The sequence below is a fragment of the Scyliorhinus torazame genome, chromosome 10 (genome assembly GCF_047496885.1).
Source record: "Scyliorhinus torazame isolate Kashiwa2021f chromosome 10, sScyTor2.1, whole genome shotgun sequence".
Classification (NCBI taxonomy): domain Eukaryota; kingdom Metazoa; phylum Chordata; class Chondrichthyes; order Carcharhiniformes; family Scyliorhinidae; genus Scyliorhinus; species Scyliorhinus torazame.
The window spans coordinates 161,750,078-161,770,443 of NC_092716.1; the positions used below are offsets into that span (position 1 = coordinate 161,750,078).

General features: G+C 49.7%; 1 protein-coding gene and 1 pseudogene across 2 annotated transcripts in view; one reads left to right on the plus strand and one right to left on the minus strand.

The window, feature by feature from the left end:
* LOC140431000 (N-acetyl-beta-glucosaminyl-glycoprotein 4-beta-N-acetylgalactosaminyltransferase 1-like) overlaps positions 1 to 20,366 on the plus strand; it is a 1,349,192-nt gene that overhangs the window by 1,093,138 nt on the left and 235,688 nt on the right. For both annotated transcript variants that reach the window (XM_072518891.1, XM_072518892.1), the window contains 2 exons: positions 15,975 to 16,075; positions 17,913 to 17,983. In XM_072518891.1, coding sequence (XP_072374992.1) covers positions 15,975 to 16,075; positions 17,913 to 17,983 — 172 coding nt within the window. The remainder of the gene's footprint in view (positions 1 to 15,974; positions 16,076 to 17,912; positions 17,984 to 20,366) is intronic.
* LOC140431002 (nucleosome assembly protein 1-like 1 pseudogene) lies at positions 13,532 to 14,915 on the minus strand (annotated as a pseudogene).

Below are 20,366 nucleotides of genomic sequence, written 5' to 3' on the forward strand. Positions count from 1 at the left end.
CGCCGAGAAATTGCCTGTCCCGCCGGCGTAAATTAAAGTAGGTATTTACCGGCGGGACAAGGCGGCGTGGGCGGGCTCCGGGGTCCTGGGGGGGTGGGGGGGCGCGAGGCGATCTGACCCCGGGGGGTGCCCCCACGGTGGCCTGGCCCGCGATCGGGGCCCACCGATCCGCGGGCGGGGCCTGTGCCGTGGGGGCACTCTTTCCCTTCCGCCTCCGCCACGGTCTCCACCATGGCGGCGGCGGAAGAGACTCTCCCCACTGCGCATGCGCGGGAAACTGTCAGCGGCCGCTGACACTCCCGCGCATGCGCCGCCCGGGGATGTAATTTCCGCGCCAGCTGGCGGGGCAACAAAGGCCGTTTCAGCCAGCTGGCGGGGCGGAAATCCCTCCGGCGTCGGCCTAGCCCCTCAATGTCGGGGCTCGGCCCCCAAAGATGCAGAGCATTCCGCACCTTTGGGGTGGCGCGATGCCCGTCTGATTGGCGCCGATTTGGGCGCCAGTTGGCGGACATCGCGCCGTTGGGGGAGAATTTCGCCCCCTGTCCCTGCCGTTCTTGTGTGCGGTGTACCTTTGCGCCAATGTCCGTGAAAACCATACTAAGGCGGGTGCGAAGTCTCCGGCCCATTAGGAGTTCTGCGGGAGCTACCCCAGTCACCGCATGGTGGGTGGTTCTATACGAAAACAAAAAGCGAGCCAGTCTCCTGTTCATTGACCCGGAAGACTGCTTCTTTAGACCTCGTTTGAATGTCTGCACTGCGCGCTCCGCCAACCCATTTGAAGACGGGTGGTAAGGGGCAGTGTGGATATGGCGTATGCCGTTCATCTTCATGAACCTCGCAAACTCCTCACTGGTGAATGGAGTGCCGTTATCCGTCACCAGCACCTCGGGGAGGCCAGGTGTACTAAAAGACAAACGCATCTTCTCAATTGTTGCACAGGACGTTGCGCCTAGCATCTTATGCACCTCTAGCCATTTAGACTGGGCGTCGATTAATAAAAGGAACATGGATCCTTGAAAAAGGGCGGCAAAATCCGCATGCAAGCGCGCCCAAGGCCGCCCTGGCCATTCCCAGTGATGTAGGGACGCAGCCGGCGGAAGCTTCTGATGCTCCTGACAAATGGAGCAGTTTTGGGCCACCTTCCCAATGATGCTGTCGAGACCTGGCCATCAGACATAACTCCGGGCCAACATTTTCATTTTGGTCACACCTGGATGCCCATTGTGCAAGTCTGTTAGTATCAGCTCCTGTCCTTTTTCCGGGACAATCACACGCGTCCCCCTCAAGAGGATGCCGTCTTCCATGCTGAATTCTGACAGCTTGGAGGAAAATGCCCGCAACTCGCCTGGGAGCTGTCTATGCTGCCCACCATACAGGACTATGTGTCGAACCTTTGACAGGACTGGCTCCGTCTGGGTCCACTCACGGATCTGTGATGCCGTGACAGGCAAGGTGTCCATAAAATTTAGGGTTGCAACCACCTCACTGGTCGTGGGGGTCGTCATGGGGCCGGTCGATAAAGGCAATCGATTCAGTGCGTCGGCATTTGCTATCTGCGTACCTGGTTTGTGCTCCAGAGAATACCCGTATGCAGCGAGCAACAAAGCCCAGCGCTGAATCCGTGCGGAAGCAATGGGCGGTATTGGCTTATCCTCTCTGAAAAGTCCCAGCAGAGGCTTATGATCAGTCACGATAGTGAAGTGGCGGCCATACACGTACTGGTGGAAACGTTTCACCGCAAAGACCACTGCCAGGCCCTCCTTCTCGATCTGCGCATACTTTTTTTCCGCTGTAGTCAATGTACGGGTGGCGAAAGCAATCGGCCGCTCGGCCCCGTTCTCCAACTTGTGGGACAGGACGGCCCCAATACCATACGGGGATGCATCACATGTGACGAGCAATGGCTTTCCAGGATCATAGTGGGTTAGTAACCCAGACGACGACAATTGTTGTTTTATCCGCCGGAAAGCGGTTTCTTGCGGCTGACCCCAAACCCAGGTGTGATTTTTCTTTTGCAGAAGATGCAACGGGGCCAGCGTAGTTGCCAGATTAGGGAGGAAGTTCCCGTAATAGTTTATGAGGCCGAGAAAAGAACGAAGATGCAAAGTGTCAGTCAGGGCGGGGGCCTGTTGAATCACGCGCACCTTCTCTGCGACGGGGTGCAAACCTTCGCGGTCCACCCGCTAACCCAGGTAGACTGCTTCCTTCGCCTGAAAGACACACTTTATGCGACGTAAATGGACTCCAGCCTCCGAAAAGCATCTAAGGACAGCCTCCAGATTTTCCAAATGTTCCTGCTCTAACATCCCTGCGATCAGAACGTCATCTAAGGAGACAGCGACACGTGGTAAAACTCTCAAAATGTGCTCCATAATGCGTTGAAAAATAGCGCAGGCAGAGGATACTCCAAAGGGCAAACGTGTATATTCATACAGACCCCGGTGTGCATTAATCATTACATATGGTCGGGAGGCAGGGTCCAGCTCCAACTGTAGGTAGGCATGACTCATATCTAATTTGATGAACGAGAGTCCACCTGCAAGCTTTGCGTGGGAATCCTCTATGCGAGGCATTGGATATCGGTCGAGTCGGGAAGCCGTATTCACTGTAATTTTATAGTCGCCGCACAAGTGAACTGTGGCATCTGGCTTCATTACAGGTACAATTGGTGCTGCCCAGTCAGCAAAACGGACGGGCCTGATAATACCCAAACTCTCCAATCGAGTGAGCTCCCCTTCTACCATCTCGAGCAAGGTGTAAGGCACCGGGCGCGCCCGGAAATAGTGCGGCTTGGCTCCTGGTTCGACTTGGATACGGCTACGGCCCCATTTATTTTCCCCAAACCGGGCTGGAATACATCTGGGTATCGTCCTCGCACCTCAGTCAACCCTCCAGAAACTGTTTGGAGGATGTGCTGCCACTGCAAGCGCAAATGGCGCAACCAGTCCCGACCCTACAGGCTGGGCCCATGGCCACGCACCACGATAAGTGGGAAACGCCCCTCCTGGCGTCCATAAACAACAGGGGTCATCGTAGTTCCTGCAATGTCCAATGGTTCCCCCATGTAGGTGGCCAACCTGGCCTGTGTGTCGTTAATGTAAGGGTCTGTATACCCTGCTTGACGCGGTCGAATGTCCTCTGGGCGATCACGGAGACCGCTGCGCCAGTGTCCAATTCCATCTCAAGCGGGTGACCATTGACCCGCACTGTCACCTTAATGGGGGCCACACAGGGAGCTGCCATACAATGCAGCTGCGGGCAGTCGTCTTCCGTCTCCACGTCCTCAGGAGTAGTCGCCGCCGGTTCATCCACATGGAAGGTACGGCCCCTGGGCTGGTCCCAGTTTCGGTCGGAACGACGGTGCCTCTGGCACCCCCAGGACTGGCGTCCGCGACGGGGTCGGCGCCTACAAGTCTGACACGGACATGGCTCCTCATCCATTGGTTCTGGAGAAGGCTCCCTTCGGGGAGAAATGTCCGACGGCCACTGGCGTCGATCCGGACGTCGTCTCACCCAAGGTACCGCAGGAGTGCGGGGGGATGTTTTCGGATGGAAGGGGTTGCGCCCCAAGGCATGCACTTCCATTCCCTGTATCTCCTGCACTCTTCGTTCTGCGCTCTCTCGGGACAATACTATTTGAATGGCCTGTTGAAAAGTCAATGTTGGCTGAGCTAACAACTTTCTCTGGGTGGCCACATTGTTAATACCACAAACCAAACGGTCGCGTAACATTTCTGACAAGGTCTCACCATGGTCACAGTACTCCGCAATCCTGCTTAGCCTGGATAGAAAGTCGGCAAGGGATTTTCCTGGGGTCCTCTCAGCGGTATTAAACCGGTAATATTGGACTAGTGTAGATAGGGTTGGGTTAAAATGCTGCCCCACTAAATTCACAAGTTCATCAAACGTTTTGGTGTCCGGCGTAGCTGGGTACGTAAGGCTCCTAATCACCCCAAACGTATGCGGGCCGCAGGCGGTGAGCAATATGACCACCTGGCGCTCGTTTTCAGTGATATTGTTTGCCTGGAAATAATAACGCATCCGTTGTGCACACTGGTTCCAGCTTTCCAGCGCAGCATCAAAAACATCCAAACGTCCGTATGAGGCATGGTGTAATAGAAAACAACTTCCAACCTGTATCCAACAAAAATCCAGGGAGGTGGCTTCAGCAGTGTAGACAGCTATTCACTTTAACCCTCGTCGCCAGTTTTGTGAGGGCCACTAAGAATCCAGCACGAGTTTCAAGGATACAAAGAAATAACATTTATTTACAATAACATATATATACACAACACCAGTTGTGTAGTTACTCTGGTGGCCAGAGAATTTTCTTTTTTCTCCCACGTCATAAAGTAGTTACTCCTTCCTGCTGGTTCCAAACTGGCCAGCTTTATTTATACAGGGAGTCTGCTAATGATTTCTCCGCCCCCCTCATTGGGGAAGCTCATATTCCCACAGGATTGTGGGATTGCCATTAGTCCCCAGTCAATGGTAAGCAGGCAGGTTAAAAAAAATTCTAAAATGTTAATTTTTGGTTGAAGGGGTTTATCAAAAAGCCTGTTTTAGGTGGGCACTCAGACTGTAGCTTAGGTTAGGCCTCAAGTATGCTTCACGGGGTAGTGGCCTCATTAACATTGTTTGATGGCTTTACCAAGGCCTTCACACACCTGGTGTACAGTTCTTCGATGCTGCAAGTGCTTTCCCGCATCATATTTAATTCGCCATGTGGAATAGGGACACAGCATCAAAATGTAGGCCACTCACTCCACCACATTACAGGTACTGAATGGCACTCAATGATCCATAGTCTTCAATTTGAAAACAAGAAAGACTTGCATTTATATATCTCCTTGCATGACTTCAGCATGCCCAACAGCTTTGCAGCCGTTACATTAAGTACTTTTGTGCTCGCTTTTGTATGAAATGCAACATACATTTATGCACAGCAAGATCCCACAAACAGCAATGACCCCCATGTTTTAGTGACATTGATTGGGGTATAGCAAGCGATCAGGACACTGGGGATATTCCCCTCCCTTTCTTTGAAATGATTCAAATGGATCTTCCATGTCCACCTGAGGGGGCAGACAAAGTCTGGATCTCACATGAAGGATGGAATCTCTAACAGTGCAACACTTCTTCAGGACTGCCCTGAGGTTTGCACTGTGGGAGTTTAACGTTTTAAAATAAGAAATCTGTTGTGTAAAACTTGTGGACTAGGGTTTTATGCATGAATGGTTTTACAGAGCTCAACTTCCCCCACATGTGAGCCATCAGATCATGTCAGCAATAAAGCTCTTAGCATTATTCCTAAAATAAGCATTTCCTTTAAATTGTGTCATAGTCAAACAATATTACAATCACTCACTAGTAATTTTAGCTATGCATGACCTCAGTTTTACTGGTTTAAAGCGTGGGTTTTGGGTCCAAAGTAAAATGTCCTGGATCCGTTATCTATAAATTGGACAAACCTTATTGAAAAATGTTACTCAGAATTTATTCCATCATGGAACTCAAGTGGATAAATACAGACACCAAATATGGATAGAGCCAGAAAGAAAGTGTGACATCCCTCTCCTTCTTGCAGCTTTGTGGGACCCATCTGGTACAGTCTTCCAACAACCACACCTCAGTTTTTTCTAATATATTCCAATTTTTGAATATTTCCATTTAACTAATGATTTTATCTTCTTTTAAATGGTGACAAGAGTGCTGGAGTTTTGCAGCAAGGCTGGGAGGAATAATCACTGTAGTTGGCAAGGTGTTCGCTGCCATTGAAGTTGCAACTAATTAATTCTCCGTCTTACAGTTCATCACTGCCCCCCTCTGGCCGTGTGCTGCTAAAAAGGGTAATGAAGCCAAATGATCCCTCATAATTAAAGCAACCTTTTCAAGATCACGGCAATGCTTAATGCGGAGTCATTAAAAGCAATCAGACCTGGGGTTCTGAATTCTCACAGTGATTGCTGTAATGTTATAGCATGACAGCAGATGCTCATGTGGATACTTGAGCAGTCTGAGATAGACATCCCTTAACGCTACCAAGGTTAAAGAATAGTCAAAGAGAAAATGTCGTCCAAACAGGGAGTTGATAGTAAAGCTGTGCTGTATTTAAAAATCAATTGGTTGCAAGGGGAAGTGAGGACTGAAGGGATGTCCTGAGGGATTTTGGGATGGAGAGATCAAAGCTGCCTGGAGAATCATGCTTGTCACCGATTAAAGTGGAGAAGGTTCAGGAAGAGACTTCATCAAGAAATTACAGAGGTGAAGTCGAGGCATTGGAGGAGCACCAAAGCACCAAACAGGTCATCTGTCTGACCCTTTAAGCACCACCTGCCCTGCGTGTGGCAGAGTCTGCGGATCGTGCATTGGACTTGTCAGCCATCTCAGAACCCATAGAATTGAAGTGGATGCAAGTCATCCTCAATCTTGAGAGACGGTCTACAAGGAATGAGGGACTGCCAATGCCTTACGAGCCTGGAAAATAATGGTTTTAGGGAAGGAAATGGTGTAATGTGTTTTTGTTTCAAGAGAGTGGGGAAAGGTTCAAGAGAGTGTGGGTGCCGGTACTGTCGGGGGCAGGTCCCCGCTGATGAAGGGGGGGTTGGAAGCCCGGGTTTGGGGAGCTGGGGCGAGGTCGCACAAAAAGGAGCTGCGCCATAGGGAGCGGGGCCGGCTCGGATAGAAAGCGTGGGCTTTTTCCCGCGCTAAGGATGGGAGGGGTGGGGCCTGGGGGGAAGGGTGGTGCTGGAGGAGAGCGCACATTGATCGACAGGGGGAGGCGGGGGGGATTCCCACACTGGGGGATCATTGGAATGGCGGGGTGGCCGGGGTCAGCAGGAGTCAGCTGACTTACGGGAGTGTAATGGGGGGAGCAAAATGGCTGGACGGTGATCTGGCTGGGGGGGGGGGGGGGGACTGGGTTGCTGCTGTATTGGCCAAAGGGGAGCTTGAGGTAGAAGAGGGAGTCGGGGCGGGGTTCCGCCGCCTGGGGGACTGGAGGGTGTGGGAGGCACGGGCACGTGGCTGGCCTAGAAAAGGGGATGGCTAATCGGCGGGGGGGTGGAGGGGGTAGTGCCCTGATCTGGCTGATAACATGGAATGTGACGGGCCTGAATGGGCTGGTCAAGAGGGCCCGGGTGTTCGTGCACTTAGAGGGACTGAAGACAGACGTGATCATGCTCCAGGAGACACACTTGAAGGTGGCAGATCAGGTCAGGCTGAGAAAGGAATGGGTAGGGCAGGTCTTTCACTCGGGGCTGGATGCAAAGAATAGAGGGGTTGCGATACTGGTGGGGAAGCGGGTGTCGTTTGAGGTGATGAATATTGTGGCGGATAATGGAGGTCGATGCGTGATGGTGAGTGGTAGGTTGCAGGGGACACGGGTGGTACTGGTGAACGTATATGCCCCGAATTGGGATGATGCCGGATTTATGAAACGTATGTTGGGTCGGATCCCGGATCTGGAGACAGGGAGCTTGATAATGGGGGGGGGGGACTTCAACACGGTGCTGGACTCAGCACTGGACCGTTCCAGGTCCAGGACGGGTAAGAGGCCGGCTGCGGCCAAGGTGCTCAGGGGGGTTTAAGGACCAGATGGGGGGAGTGGATCCGTCGAGGTTTGCCAGGCCGGTGGCCAGAGAATTTTCTTTTTTCTCCCACGTCATAAAGCCTATTCCCGGATGGATTTCTTTGTAATGAGTAGGGCACTAATCTCGAAAGTGGAGGGAACGGAATGTTCGGCTATAGCCATCTTGGACCACGCCCCGCATTGGGTGGAGCTGGAGTTGGGGAGGAGAGGGACCAGCGCCCGTTGTGGTGCCTCAATGTGGGACTGTTGGCAGATGAGGAGGTGTGCGGGCGGATCCGGGGGTGTATTCAAAGATACATGGAGGCCAATGATAACGGGGAGGTGCAGGTGGGGGTAACTGGGAGGCTCTGAAGGCGGTGGTTAGGGGAGAGCTCATTTCCATTAGGGCCCTTATGGAGGAGAGGGGGAGGAGGGAGAGGGAGAGATTGGTGGGGGAGATATTAAGGGTGGACAGGAGCTATGCAGAAGGCCCCGAGGAGGGGCTGCTTAGGGAACGACGAAACCTCCAAATGAAATTTGATCTATTGACCGTGGGAAAAGCAGAGGCGCAGTAGAGGAGAGTGTAGGGGGCGGTGTATGAGTGTGGGGAGGGGGCAAGCCGGATGCTGGCACATCAGCTTCGTAAGAGGGAGGCAGCGAGGGAGATTGGTGGAAGTGGAGATAGAGGGGGGAATACAGTGCGGTGAGAATAAACAAGGTATTTAGGGACTTCTATGGGGATTTGTATAGGTCCCGGAGAGGGAAGGGGGGCCGGGGGTGGGGCGGGGGGGGGGGTGGGGGGGGGGGGGGGGATGGATGGGGCGATTCCTGTACCAGCTGGGGTTCCCAGGGGTGGAGGAGGAGTGGGTGGCTGGTTTGAGGGCGCCAATTGGGCTGGAGGAGCTGGTTAAAGAATTGGGAAGCAGGCAGGCGGGGAAGGCCCCGGGACCGGACGGGTTACCGGTTGAATTTTACAGAAAGTATGCGGACCTGCTGGGCCCGCTGCTGGTGAGAACTTTTAATGAGGCGAGGAGGGGACCCTGCCCCCGACAATTTCCTGGGTGCTGATCTCGTTGATTTTGAACCGGGACAAGGATCCATTGCAATGTGGATCGTATAGGCCGATTTCGCTCCTCAATGTAGTCGCTAAGTTGTTGGCGAAGGTTCTGGCTACGAGGATTGAGGACTGTGTTCCGGGGGTGATCCATGAGGACCAGACGGGGTTTGTGAAGGGCAGGCAGTTAGACACGAATGTGCGGAGGCTCTTAAATGTGATTATGATGCCCTCGGTGGAGGGGAAAGCCTAGGTAGTGGCAGCTATGGGCGCGGAGAAGGCCTTTGATCGGGTGGAGTGGAAGTATCTCTGGGGCGTGCTTGGGAGGTTTGGGTTCAGGGAAGGGTTCATAAGATGGGTCAGGCTGTTATATAGGGCCCCAGTGGCGAGTGTGACTACGAACCGACGGAGGTTGGAGTACTTTAGGTTGTACCGCGGGACGAGGCAGGGATGTCCCTTATCCCCCTTGTTGTTTGCACTGGCAATTGAGCCGCTGGCCATGGCACTGAGGGAGTCTAGGAACTGGAGCGGATTGGTCCGGGGGGGAGAGGAACACCAAGTGTCGTTTTATGCTGATGACCTGTTGATATATGTTGCAGACCCAGTGGAGGGGATGGCGGAGGTTATTCAGATCCTTAGGGTGTTTGTAGACTTCTCGGGCTATAAGCTCAATGTGGGGAAGAGTGAGCTCTTTGTGGTGCATGCGGGGGACCAGGGAAGGGGGATAGACGAGCTACCGCTGAAGAGGGCGGAGAGGAGCTTCCGATACCTGGGGATCCAGGTAGCTAGGTGCTGGGGGGCCCTGCACAAGCTCAATTTGACACGGTTGGTGGAACAGATGGAGGAGGATTTCAAGAGATGGGATATGCTGCCACTCTCCCTGGTGGGTAGGGTGCAGTCGGTCAAGATGACGGTCCTCCCGTGGTTCCTGTTTGTGTTCCGGTGCCTGCCCATGATAATCCCCAAGGCTTTTTTAAAACGGGTAAGCAGGAGTATTATGGGATTCGTATGGGCGAGTAAGACCCCGAGGGTGAAGAGGGTGTTTTTGGAGTGTAGCAGGGACAGAGGGGGGGCTGACGCTGCCGAATCTATGTGGCTATTACTGGGCAGCTAATGTGGCGATGATCCGTAAGTGGGTAATGGAGGGAGAGGGGGAGGCGTGGAAGAGGCTAGAGGTGGCGTCTTGTGTGGGTATGAGTCTGGGGGCACTGGTGACGGCACCGTTGCCGCTTCCGCCGACAAGGTACACCACGAGTCTGGTGGTGGCAGCGACTCTGAAGATCTGGGGGCAGTGGAGGCGACATGGGGGCGAGGTGGGGGCCTCGGTCTGGTCCCCGATATGAAAGAACCACAGGTTTGTTCCGGGTGGGATGGATGGGAGGTTTCTGAGCTGGCATCGGGCTGGGATTAAAAGAATGGGGGACCTCTTCATCGATGGGACTTTTGCGAGCCTAGGGGCACTAGAGGAGAAATTTGGGTTACCTCCCGGGACATAGGTACATGCAAGTGAGGGCGTTTGTGAGACTGCATGTGAGGGAATTTCCGCTGCTCCCAGCACGAAGGATTCAGGACAGGGTGATTTCAGTTGTATGGGTTGGAGAAGGGAAGGTCTCGGCGATCTATCAGGAACTGCAGGAGGCGGAGGAGGCCACGGTGGAGGAGTTAAAGGGTAAGTGGTCGGAGAATTGCCGGGGGGGGGGGCACGAATCCCGCGACGCCGATTCTCCGGTCACCGGAGAATGGCGCTGACACAGTCACCACGGCGCCAGTCGGGGGGCCGCTCAACACGGCTCCCCCCCCCCCCCAGCGATTCTCCGCGCTCGACAGGCCAAGTGCCCGCCGAGTCCCGCCGGCGTCGTTCGCGTGTGGTCCTACCCGGCGGAATCTCGACGTTCATGCTGCGGGGGCCGCCCTGGTGTGGAGGAGGGGGAATCCAACTCCGGGGGGGCCTCCATGGTGGCCAGGCCTGCGATCGGGGCCTGCCGATCGGCGGGTGGGCTAATCTCGAGGGGGGCCTATGTTCCTCTGTGCCGGGCCACTGTAGGGATCCGCCATGTTGCCCGGGGGCCATCACAGAGAAGACAACCCACACACATGCGCGGACCCGCGCTGCCCGTTCTGATGCCCGTATTCACAGCATTCAAAAATAATCAACAACATTCTTTTTTTTAAAAAGTCAATTTGCCCACTCTTCCAATAAGAGTGACCAACTCTTTGGCATTGGTACAAACCTGTAGGATGAGATGCAGGGGAGGGCTGCTGACAGAGCTATTGGAGCAGGGGGGTTACTGGTGCTTTCCAGGCCACCAGGGGGACGGTCATGTATAGGACATGTGGAAAAATCGAACATTGCAGATCTGCACCTTCACCAATTACTAATTAGTTATTCCTTGGGTCTATAAGGGATTCCATTCCGATCGCTCTCCCCTCTCACTTCCAGTAGTTTTTGGACTCCAAGAATTACAAGAAGACACAGGGTTTTGCTCAACCTTGAATTTGTTCATTTATCAAACTCACAAAATCCCCCAGTACAACTCTCTCTCTGATTTTACTGGAATCAACAATACCCTGCAGTATGAACTCCTTTCCAATTTGACTGAAGTGTAAATCGCCCACCTAGCTGCTCATTGCTGGTGTCGGCCTGGATCTGAAGATGACTGGTCTCCGTCTTTCCTCTCCTGACTGCATTGTCTGCTGTCTGATCTCGTTTACTTTTATGATGATCCATATCACACTATCGCAGACATAGATCCTGTTGCCATTCTGCTGGGTTGTCCGGTGTTTAGCACCATTTAACCTCAATTTATTCCATGCCCTGGTTTAGATAGGACAGTCTGGACATAGCTAATTATTTTACTATTAAATAATTTTACGATGTAAATATGATCCTCTCCCCATGGCGAGGGGTACCTGGCTCGAGGTTGACTGAGGTGTGAATGTTCCATTCATTCCTGGCAGGAACTAATTTTGCGATGTAATGGCAGTATCCTTCTGCTATTCCCCATGACAGTGGTTTTCTTAGCCTTGCGATAAGCCACAGTTTCGATCATCTCACCCTTGTGTGACCCGCCCCCCGATGCTCTACTCCCGACCGGCCGAGTTCCCGACGGCGTGGGTCTCTCACGGTCTCATCCGTCGGGTACTCAGCGTGGCGGCTGCGGACTCAGTCCAGCGCCGCCACAAACGGGGTAGGGTGGACCCGCGGGCAGAGGGGACTTTATCAGGGGCTGGGGACACTGGGGTGGTGGCCCGGGGTCGCGAGCCGGCCAAAGGAGAGGACTATTTCGCGGGCCGGGACCTAGCAATTCTCTGGGGCGTATCGGCAGCTAGAGCCGGGTGCTCTACGCTGCTGTCCTGCTAGCCCCTTGCTAGCAAAATGGGGAATCGGTGGCAGTTTTGAGCCAGTTTTTCTGGCATAAAATGCCACCGTTCCCAAGCCGGCATGGCGACATAGCCGCAGAATCAGAGAATCCAGCCCAAGCTCTCTATAATGTTGGAAAGACATAGCAGGGCAAATCAATATTTCTACATTCAGTAAGTCTCTCTTCGAGTGGGTTAGTGCACTTCTTTTTTAAAAATGAAAATACTAGTTTTTATTCACACCAAGTGGTACAGTATGACCTTCAGATGGTGGCTAAGCTTTCCTGTTATTCACAGCCTCACTAAAACAAATGGACAAAAACCATAGCATAATTAAGCAAACAATGTATGAACAGTACACATGGTTGGACATTTTGAAAAACTCCCACTATTCTGAAACTCCATACACGGAGCCAGCCATAGTTTCAATGAGTGTCTCCTGGTAAGTAACTCTGTAACTGCATGTTTACAGGAACGTGAGTAATGAAGGCACAGCTAGCGTAAGCACAGACATGTTGCACAATTTTATTTCTATCATTTTGTATAAAGTCTACGTTACACCCATCCAACTACAAAATGAAGCTTTCCACAGTTTTATATATTCAGACAACAGGGCTGAAGTGAAGAATAATTACTTTGGTTGATTGTTCTCCAGCAGATTATTTCTAAACAAATATTGGTCTCTGAATTTTCCCATTCCAGAAGCCTTCCATTGGTGCTGCCTCTAACACAAGAATTTATTCTGAAGAATGCAATTTCTGTAATAGTGGGATGACAAATTCACGACTTTAAAAACTCCATTCCATTAATAACCAACCAGAAAACACAATGTAGTTGTAGCAACCATGGGTGAAATTCTCCGGAAACGGCGCAATATCCGCCGACTGGCGCCCAAAACGGCGCAATTCAGACGGGCATCACGCCGCCCCAAAGGTGCGGAATGCTCCACATCTTTGGGGGCTGAACCCCAACCTTGAGGGGCTAGGTCAGCGCCGGACGAATTTCCACCCCGCCAGCTGGCGGAAATGACATCTCCGGGCGGCGCATGCGCGGGAACGTTGCGGCCGCTGACAGCTTCCCACGCATGCGCAGTGGAGGGAGTCTCTTCTGCCTCCGCCATGGTGGAGACCGTGGCGGAGGCGGAAGGGAAAGAGTGCCCCCACGGCACAGGCCCGCCCGCGGATCGATGGGCCCCGATCGCGGGCCACGCCACCGCGGGGGCACCCCCCGGGGCCAGATTGCCCCGCGGCCCCCCCAGGACCCCGGAGCCCGCTCCGCCGTCTTGTCCCGCCGGTAAGGTAGGTGGTTTAATTTACGCCGGTGGGACAGGCATTTTAGCGGCGGGACTTCGGCCATCCGGGCCGGAGAATTGCGTGGGGGAGCCCGCCAACCGGCGCGGCGCGATTCCCGCCCCCGCCGAATCTCCAGTGCCGGAGACTTCGGCAACCGGCGAGGGCGGGATTCACGCCAGCCCCCGGCGATTCTCCGACCCGGCGGGGGTCGGAGAATCTCGCCCCATGTTCTGAACTGGCTGATTCAAGGATTCATGATTAACCAAAGATTAATCAAAAAAAACTCTTAATTGAAATTTGTCCTACCAAGAAAATACAAAACATTATATGGCTGGTAAGTAACTATTAGTTGTTTATACTGAGCCAGTACAGTGCAGTTGTTCCTCAAGGCCACATAAGCAGACTTCACGGCTGCTTGCACTCAGATGGTGGGTTTGGGTCCTTCTTAGGATCATAATCAGGGTCGTTCCCTTCATCGGCTTCTTCCTCCTCTTCCCCATCATCTACTACTTCACCCTCTTCATCGTAGTCATCATCGTCGTCTTCAACAGCTTCTCCTGTGAAGTATAACACTGCTCGTGGAATTATGCGTTCATGCAAGAAATTACCAATTTCAAAGTCAGTCGCGATTATTGCCTCAGAATCTACATCCAGCTCGCCATTCTCTGGAACTTCAGGAAGACAAAAAAAATTGAAGAAAGAGTCATTTGGTACAGTTTTCGTGACTGTTCTAACAGTGCCCCGCCCCTTATGCTTCTGCTTCTTTTTAATGGTTTTCATTGTGATGTTTTTCCCCTTCTTCCAGTCGATCTGGCACCCTGTGCATCCATAATTTCTGGCCCATCAAATGAGAAAGGGTCTGACTCATCAGGCTGCGACCTCATCTTGTATGTTTTTGTCACTGCGTCATTGGTGAAATACTCATTTGGCTCAAACTTAAACTCCAGGGTAAAACTCATTGGCTGTCCAGGGTCTGAAAATTTCACCTTCAAGTCTTTTAAATGCTTTAAGATAGGCTCATCGTGCTGTATCATGTCACTGAGCAAATCAACATTTTTGAAGACCGTCAACCAAAACTCTGGAATTCCCTTTGGCTCCTCCTTTTCTTCATCTTTTTTCTCTTCCTCCACTTGAACCTTTTCTTTCACTTCATCTGATAATTCCTCCTCATCATCTCCTTGCCATTTGCATTCATCCTCTGTTGGCTCAAAGATAGCATTGATAATATCACTTCTCTTGTCAAAAAGGGGCTAATAGAGAGCAGCGTACTTTCATTGCAGTTCATGAACTTCTGCATGGAACTTAGCTTCTATATGAGCACATTTCACTTGGAGATTCTTCAAAGCATTCACATGCTTCTTCACAATTTTTGGCAAGCTTTCTATATAATCAGATAGGTTTCTTACAAGTCCATCAAGCCGTTCCTGTAGTGCTGCCAAAATCCGTGGATTCTGCATCATCTGAACTGTAAGCTGCCGAGCTTTGTTATCTGCATCTTCAGATGCTTCATCCTCCTCAATATCCTCGACATCCTCCATGCCGTCTTACAGATCACATTCAGTCTGCTCTTTGTTGTTAAGGTCTGCCATTTTTTTCCCCCAAGGATGATATATTTCGCGGGCTCCGCTCTGGCTGCTCTCCCTCTCGGGTTAGTGCACCAGGTCTTAGTTTTTGTAACAATTTGCATACAGAAGTTAAACTTAATTTTCCAAGTGGTTTTATCATCCTCAATGTTTGCTGAGCTCAGTCTCTTGTGCAATAAAGCAGCTGAAGAACTGGACCCAATTAAAGACCTCACCGAGTGCTAACTCATTTTGACTTGAGAGAACTTAAAGGCTTAAGACACAGAGATCCAGGCCTGACCACAAAGGAGTTTAATTGTCACAGTCATATGTCTCACAACTCTTCAGCCCACAAAGTCTGTACTGGTATTTTTTCCCCATTTGGACTAAATTCCAGTCTCCTGTTCACTTCCATGCCCCTTGATATTTATCTTTTTCAAGAAAGCATCTAATTCCTTTTTTAAAATAATTTACAGAGTCTGTTGCAACAACAGTTTGTGAAAAGGAATTCTACACAATAACAGCCTTACAAATAATAGTTTTATCTCAACTTCCTGTTGAATCCATTTTGTGATGAAGTTCAATTGTGCTCCTTATTCCTGCCTCCTAGGCAATCTATCACTATTTATCTTTATTGTAACCCTTTTTGGTCAATATTTACCCACATCATTAAGAACAGACTATTTAGTCATTATTTCATTTTGCATTTGGACATCCTGAGGTCCTGAAAGGTGCGACAGAAATACAGTTCTTTCCTTCTATGTAACTGAAAATTGCTGTTGTTGATATTGAGGTGGACCTTTGGGAACAGGGAAGGGGCAGGAAAGTTGAGGAAAAAAATTGAGCACCCTAATTATAAGTATACTCAGAAGAGAAAATTACCCTGAAATTTCCAAGAAGCTCTTCTTATCTTCCTGTAAGAATGGTGAAAGTCCGCCAGAGATCTGATAGAACCAAATCTACAACCATTTTCAGGGAAAACTCCACCAGCATTACTGCAGGAGGGCCTTGCAGAATTTCACGGCCATAATGTTTTCAAAAGTCAGAACGTCACTTTTTGAAATGTGTACATTTTCAGAACTGACCCCGGCTCGGAGTCACACAGTACTTACCATATTGTTTGTGTGCTCTTACAGGTCTACTTGTCCTTTGTCTACCCAAATGACTTCACCAGGCTCACTCACATGGAAACGGAAAATAAGTGTTTCTACCGGGAAAGCCCTTTGTATTTGGAAAAGTAAGAACCCTAAGTAAAGTTTTTAAAAATCAGAGACATTAGTTTGAGACAACAATGAAGTGAAAAAGCTTGTTTTTGGTGTGAGGCTTTGAATTGGAAGAATTGTTTGGCCTTGAGGCAAAGTTGAAAATTAATCTCCTGAACTGGACTTTACGGACTATTTCTGTGCTGTTTAAATTATGACAATCTGATATCACTTAATAAATTCACAAAGGGTTTTGTAATTCATTTTGACAGCTATCCTCTTTGGGACCAGACTTTGGTTTCTAATTGGCTGTAGGTAAATTCTAAAATGTAACATAGAATTCAGGACCCTCCACCTCCTTGGCCAACTCTTGACATCTCCCCCCATGGGGCACATCGCCTGGAAGGCCTTCCTTCCTCTACAGGAAAACCTGTCCTCACCAGTTTGCTGTAGGGCACCACGGTGGCACAGCAGTTAGCACTGCTGCCCCAGGGAGCTGGGTTCGATTCCAGCTTGGGTGACTGTCTGTGTGGACTTTGCACGTTCTTCCCTGTGTTTGCGTGGGTTTCCTCTGGGTGCTCTGGTTTCCTCCCACAGCCCAAAGATGTGCAGGTTAGGTGGATTGGCCATACTCAATTGCCCCAAAGTGTCCAAAGGGTTAGTTGGGGTTACTGGGTTATGGGGATAGGGTGGGGGCATGGGCCGAGGTCATGTTCTCTTTCGTGGGGTCAGTGCAGACTCGATGGGTAACCCTCCTCCACTCGCCACAGAACCCTGGATGCCTGATTCAAACAGCAAAAATAGAATAAATACAATGGCAGCCATGTGTCCATTATTTGTATGAATTTAGTATACCTAATTTTCCTTCCTCATAAAGTTGGCCCGAAGAAAATAGCAGGAAGGCTGCGATGCTGTGGAACACATTCCATGTTACCTTTCTGGCCCCTATTCCGGATTTGGAGGGCATTTTGGAATGCCAAGGCTTATAAATCTGGTTTTTAAAAATAACAATTGTCATTATTTCCCTCCAGTGACTTCTTTGTATTATGATGTGCATGTATTGGTTATTCAGGTTTTCAATGCAAGCAATAATACTGCTTCTATACCAATCAGACTTTGCAAACAGTGACAGCCAGATCTGTTTATCTATGGTATACACAGTAAACAAATACATACTAAATGCATAAAGCATATTGAGGGGCTCATTTCACACAATTTTCTGAATACCATGATATCAGTATATCACCTTTACTTAAATCCTGCAACTAAAAATGTTGTGTTCGAAGAGGACTCAGAAAATAATTTAAACATGTCCGCAGATTAAGATGATGCAGATTAAATTTTACAGTTAAAGACGTGTGAGATTTTCACTTTGGGACAGAGTGATGGTTAAATGCATTTGCATATCTCTCATTTTCACACCTGTATGTTATTTGCATTATAATCTTGTTATTAATAATCAGCAGTATCAAGATAGCTAATGGGATAATAGGCGAAAGTATTTAGTCTTTAATTTCTGAAACATGGTGGATGAATTTGTCTCCCATCTGTAATTATACTTACTCAATTCACTGAGTGGAATTCTCTCAACAACATATTAACAGCTCTGATATAACAATGGAAAGTTCTGAGAGTAAATGAAGCTACATGAGTATATTGTGGGATAGACAGATAAGAAAGTCATTGGAATATCTCTCCTTGTATCAAACTTCCTCCGTACTTATCCAGGCTACGAAAGTTATTGGTACTTTTAGGATCAGTTACTTGAATTTTTGTTTGCACAATTGAATAGCCATCACAAGCCACTGAAGCTTTGTCATTCAACTCATATCCACGGTCTTCTTTGAAATTTCTGTCCTTTCTTTCTGATAGATTTGGATTCTACAAGTATATGAAGATGGACGAGGAGGAGAGCAAGCCCTTCTTGTTCGATAACCCAGAGGGTAAGAGTGCCGGCCAGTCAATCAGCCGGTTTCTCCTGTTACATAGAATTACGTAGAATAAAAACAAGCAATTCGGCCCAACAGGACCATGCTGGTGTTTGTGATCCACACAAGCCTCCTCCCACCTTACTTCATCTCACCCTATCCACGCATCCTCCTGTTCCTTTCTCCCTCATTTTACTTATCTTAGCGAACATAGAAATAAAAGCAAGGAATGCTAGACATGTTTCCTTGGTCTACTCCTGAGCAGAGAGCAATGTTGTGTTTACAAACACATTGAAACACATTTCCTTTGCTGGCAACATATATCAACATCATGCATGCCCAACCTGGTGCAGCAATGACCAGATAAAGAATGGAGGTTCCTCTACAATACCCCAACATTATACTTCAGCTCTGAAGTCCAAACACTTGCACTGGAGAGACATATGCAAATCCCACACCGACCATTTGTGAAGCGACTCAAGATTAAATCGTTGGTGCAGGGCAGGTTGAGAAAATGGTTGCAGAGGGCTTGTGGGATCCTGGGCTTAAATAGAGGCAGAGAGTAGAAAAGCAAGGGAGTTATATTGAATCGTTATTGAACTCTGGTTCTGCTTCAGTTAGAGGACTGTGTCAAATACTGGGCACCACACATTCGAGAGGATGCAAAAAAGAACCAACAGCAACATGAGGAAATTATTTCTTACACAGCAAGTAATTGGGGTCTGGAATGCACTGAAAGTGTGATGGGAGGCAGATTCAGTTGTGACTTTCAAAGGGGAATTATACAAGAACTGAAAGAGAAGCAATTGTAAAACTGTGAAGAAAAGGTGGAGGAGTGGACCGAAGTGAATTGCTCCTTCTGTGACTGAAAGCATACTATGATTCTGTGACTAAAGGGACCATGTTTACTGGTGAGTTTTATTTTAAAAAGTCTCATCTGAAAAAGCTCCAAAATCCACCAGAAAGGGAAAATGAATAAAAATTGATATTTGCAAGGTAAATTGGCATTATGGTGATACCACACCCTCACCAACATTTGTTGGTCGCTAATTATAAAAAAGCTGAAGCATACACAACAACCTTGTGATTCAGCCCTTTAAAATTATATTGGTTTAATCTATTCCCAGAATACAATGAATTTCAAAGTGTTCTCTGGTTCAAAGGATTTTTCTTTTCTGCCTTATAATCAATAAAAGAAATAGGTGAGAAATAATGAGCTGAATTTTCCCTGTCCCCTCAAGGCGGGCTTGATGATACAGGTCCTGGAAAATAGCGGGGAATTGTGTGACATGGCACTTCCACACATTCCAACCATTGGGAATATTTCCTGTGATGGCCTTGGAAATGATGGCTGCCCGTATCACAGCAGCAGGCAACCTATTTGCATATTGATTTAGAGCACTCACTGTTTCTTTGCTGGTGGTTGGCTGAGGCCAACAGCCTATTGGAGGTGGCCTCCCTGTGGTAATCGTGCGGCCGCTGGTTCCAGTGTGTACCGAAAGAGGGTACTGCATACAGAAAACGCAGCCCAACAGTGCATCTGGAACAGTTCCCCCACCCATCTGAGGGCCCTACCGGTGTGGCCACAGATTTATTAATTTAATTTTGCCCCTCTGAGGGTGCCTACATTTTGGGACCCCTCAATGTCGCCAACCTGTCTCAGCTGTGCCCACTTCTCTTGGTGAGGCTGCCAAGGCTCTCGAGCTGACTTGTCTCTGATTTGGCACCAGCAGCATCGGACGTTCACTCACCATCTTTAACAGGATGGCAAGTACAGAGACCACCTTCAAGAATATTGCCACGCGGGTCTTGCTGCCACCAAGGGTGGGCTTGGGACCACTATCTGCTCCCGACACGGGGCTCCCGATGCCAGCGGTCAAATCCTGCCTAGTGTTTTGAGATACAATTGGATGGAAAAGGGCTGCATGATTTAACACCTTAAAGAGAGAGGCCATTCAATTGGGCCCCTTACCACCAGGGCTCGGCACGGATCCTTATCTCACCATTCATCTGGGATACCCCATTACATCATCCTCCAGGCCAAGATCCTGCAGTAAAAGTCACGAACAGTAAACTCTCCAGAACATCTTTACCCCAAAACATGTGCGTTTGTACAAATAAAAGTGTCCTGTTTACCTTTGCACATTCCCTTAGTGCTTGTTTTGTGAGTGTCTTTGCCCATACTTGAGCTACCTGTTGGCTTCAGCATGACTGATGGAAGGCTCCTGGCTTTCAGCATGGAGACTGTAGATGCCTCGGCAGTTGCAATAGCAATTTGGGCTGGTAGGTTGACAGGCAACAACAAGATGCACTGGCAATCATGGCACCGAGGTCCCAGGTTCGACCCCGGCTCTGGGTCACTGTCCGTGTGGAGTTTGCACATTCTCCCCGTGTTTGC